The sequence below is a fragment of the Capricornis sumatraensis genome, chromosome 5 (genome assembly GCF_032405125.1).
Source record: "Capricornis sumatraensis isolate serow.1 chromosome 5, serow.2, whole genome shotgun sequence".
Lineage (NCBI taxonomy): Eukaryota > Metazoa > Chordata > Mammalia > Artiodactyla > Bovidae > Capricornis > Capricornis sumatraensis.
The window spans coordinates 30,015,277-30,017,500 of NC_091073.1; the positions used below are offsets into that span (position 1 = coordinate 30,015,277).

Here is a 2,224-nt window from a genome sequence, read left to right on the forward strand (position 1 = left end):
AAGACAAAAAAACAAAAAACAAAAGCCCACCTCTTGATTTTCTGTTTTTTATACATGTATTCATAAAGTTCATTAGCATTTTTGCAAATCCCTGTAGGATACATCTAACCTGACAAGAGTCACAATTATGGGTCATATATCTAACCTATTTTCTAAGAAAAGCAGATATTTCATCTTTCCGTTTATTCATTTCCTTCCTTTCATTTTCCCCACTTCATTTTTCTCGTTTAAGTCGTTCACATTTATTCATTTATTGCTTCATTCCGTCCTTTCTTTCTTCATTCAAACAGGGCCAGGTGCTTAATTTTAAAATCTCATTCAAAATGGTGCCACGTCACCCACTGGGGCCAAGAGCCGGGAGGTGCTGTCATCTTCCTCCCTGCCAGCGTGGATCTCCGCGGAGCCCCGCCCTCTCCTCCTCACCTGCTCCCCAGGAACCGAGGCGAGGTCGCTGTCACACTCTGGCCTCCGGCACCCTCCCCCACGGCCTCCGCCCCTGCCCAACTCTCCCAGGGGCCGCCCCGCCCCTCCCCTCCTGGATCCCAGCTAGCTGAGCGCATTTATTTGCATATTTCTACCTTTGTTCCCCGCCGGCGGCCAATCAGGGCGTAGGGCTAGGCGGTGGAGCGGGGGCTGCTGGGCGGGGCTCGGGCTCAGGCTCCCAATACTGCGGCCGCAGGTTCCAGAGCGGGTTGGAGCAGCCGCGGGCGCGCCGCGCACTGCAGCCCCAGCCCAAGCCTTGGGCTCCACGCTCGCAGCCCGGCTGCGGCCTCGCCTTGGCTAGGCCCTGAAGGCAAGGACAAAGAGGCTGTCTGGAGGCTCCGCCGGAGCCAGATTTTACCTGCAGTTGGAAACACAGGCTTCAAGATGGTTTGCGGGGGCTTCGCGTGTTCCAAGAACTGCCTGTGCGCGCTCAACCTACTCTACACAGTGAGTATCCCGAGCCCGTTTCTTTTCGCCTGGGGGCTTTGCACCTGCTCGGGTGCTCCGTGGCCACTTCCTCCGGCCCCCTCTTCCCGTCTTCCCACGCCCTGCGCCCCCGGCCTCGCCATCGGTCTCCGCCGGGGACCAGGAGCCGGCGACTGTCGCAGTCTCTTCCTTTCATTGTGAAGCCGCCGTCTTTCTGGCTCGGTGGCCGCGCGTCCCTGCCCTACTGCTCTACCCCGCCCCCTCATCCACCGCCTTGTTTTTCAGTCATTTGACCAGACATCTCCACTTTGCCATCCTCATTATCCGTTCCGCAACTCGCTCTTGGCTCCCAGCCGCCTCTGGGGCGAATTTGGAGGCGAGAGAGCAGCCTCGGATTTGAAGACAGTTTTGCAAAAATAGCGTGATCAGAAACTGACAAGGCGGCTTATGGATGGTGTACGCCGTGTTCAGCCCTACGTGTGCCTGTGATTTTCACTGAGGCCACCGAGTAGGTTCACAGGATATCCGCAGCTTCCGAAGTTTGTTTCGTGCTTACTTAAAGGAATGTCTTTGGGGGAGGTGTGTGGGGGGAGGGGGGTAGTTCTGCTTATACCTGATGCTTTTTCCATGTGTCCCCCGTTATCAATATCCTAACTCCATTTTAAGCGAAAGCCTCCGGTAAATAAGCGAGCCTCCACCGAAATTGTTCTTTCCCTGCCAACCAGCTTGGGCTTTTTAGTTTTAACCTGCCGTCCGTATCTGTAATTTTTGAGGGGCAATTCTGGATGAACAGGAGGATGGGAGAGGAGGTTGCCATTTATCGAGTAACTCCCACGTCCCAGATGTTACATACCCTATTTTGTTCCTTTTTCTGACAATCATCCGAGGCAAGGGGCCTTGTGTAAATTTTATACATAAGGTGATAGACCAGAAAGGGCTTTAATAAGTTTACAGAGTTGGTAGTTGGAGAGTCAGGAGTGGAAACCGGGCTGTGGGATCCAGATCTTTCTGCAGGCTTCTCTACTAGGTGAGAGAAACTTCGACTTGTGTCGTCATGCCTCTATCATAGTCTTGCTCCTTTCTATAAATACACCTGGTGTTTTTTGCAGCACCCACCCTGAAAACAAACCCAGCTCCTCTTCATTAGCTGAGAGCTAGGCCATCTGTGTGAGCTTAGGTTACCTCCTCAGAGTGGGGAGACTGCCTTGTGGTCACCAACAGGAGAGAGAGCTGGGTCATTTGACTATTACTGTTCCTGTGTATGTGAACGTGATTGCAAAGCTTTGAAAACAAGTTATAAAGAAGCATATGTTAA

General features: G+C 52.7%; 1 protein-coding gene across 1 annotated transcript in view; it reads left to right on the forward strand.

Moving 5' to 3' along the window:
* The first annotated feature begins 709 nt into the window (after positions 1 to 709).
* TSPAN13 (tetraspanin 13) overlaps positions 710 to 2,224 on the forward strand; it is a 37,343-nt gene continuing 35,828 nt past the window's right edge. The window contains exon 1 of the mRNA XM_068972825.1: positions 710 to 930. Coding sequence (XP_068828926.1) covers positions 868 to 930 — 63 coding nt within the window. The 5' untranslated portion in view covers positions 710 to 867. The remainder of the gene's footprint in view (positions 931 to 2,224) is intronic.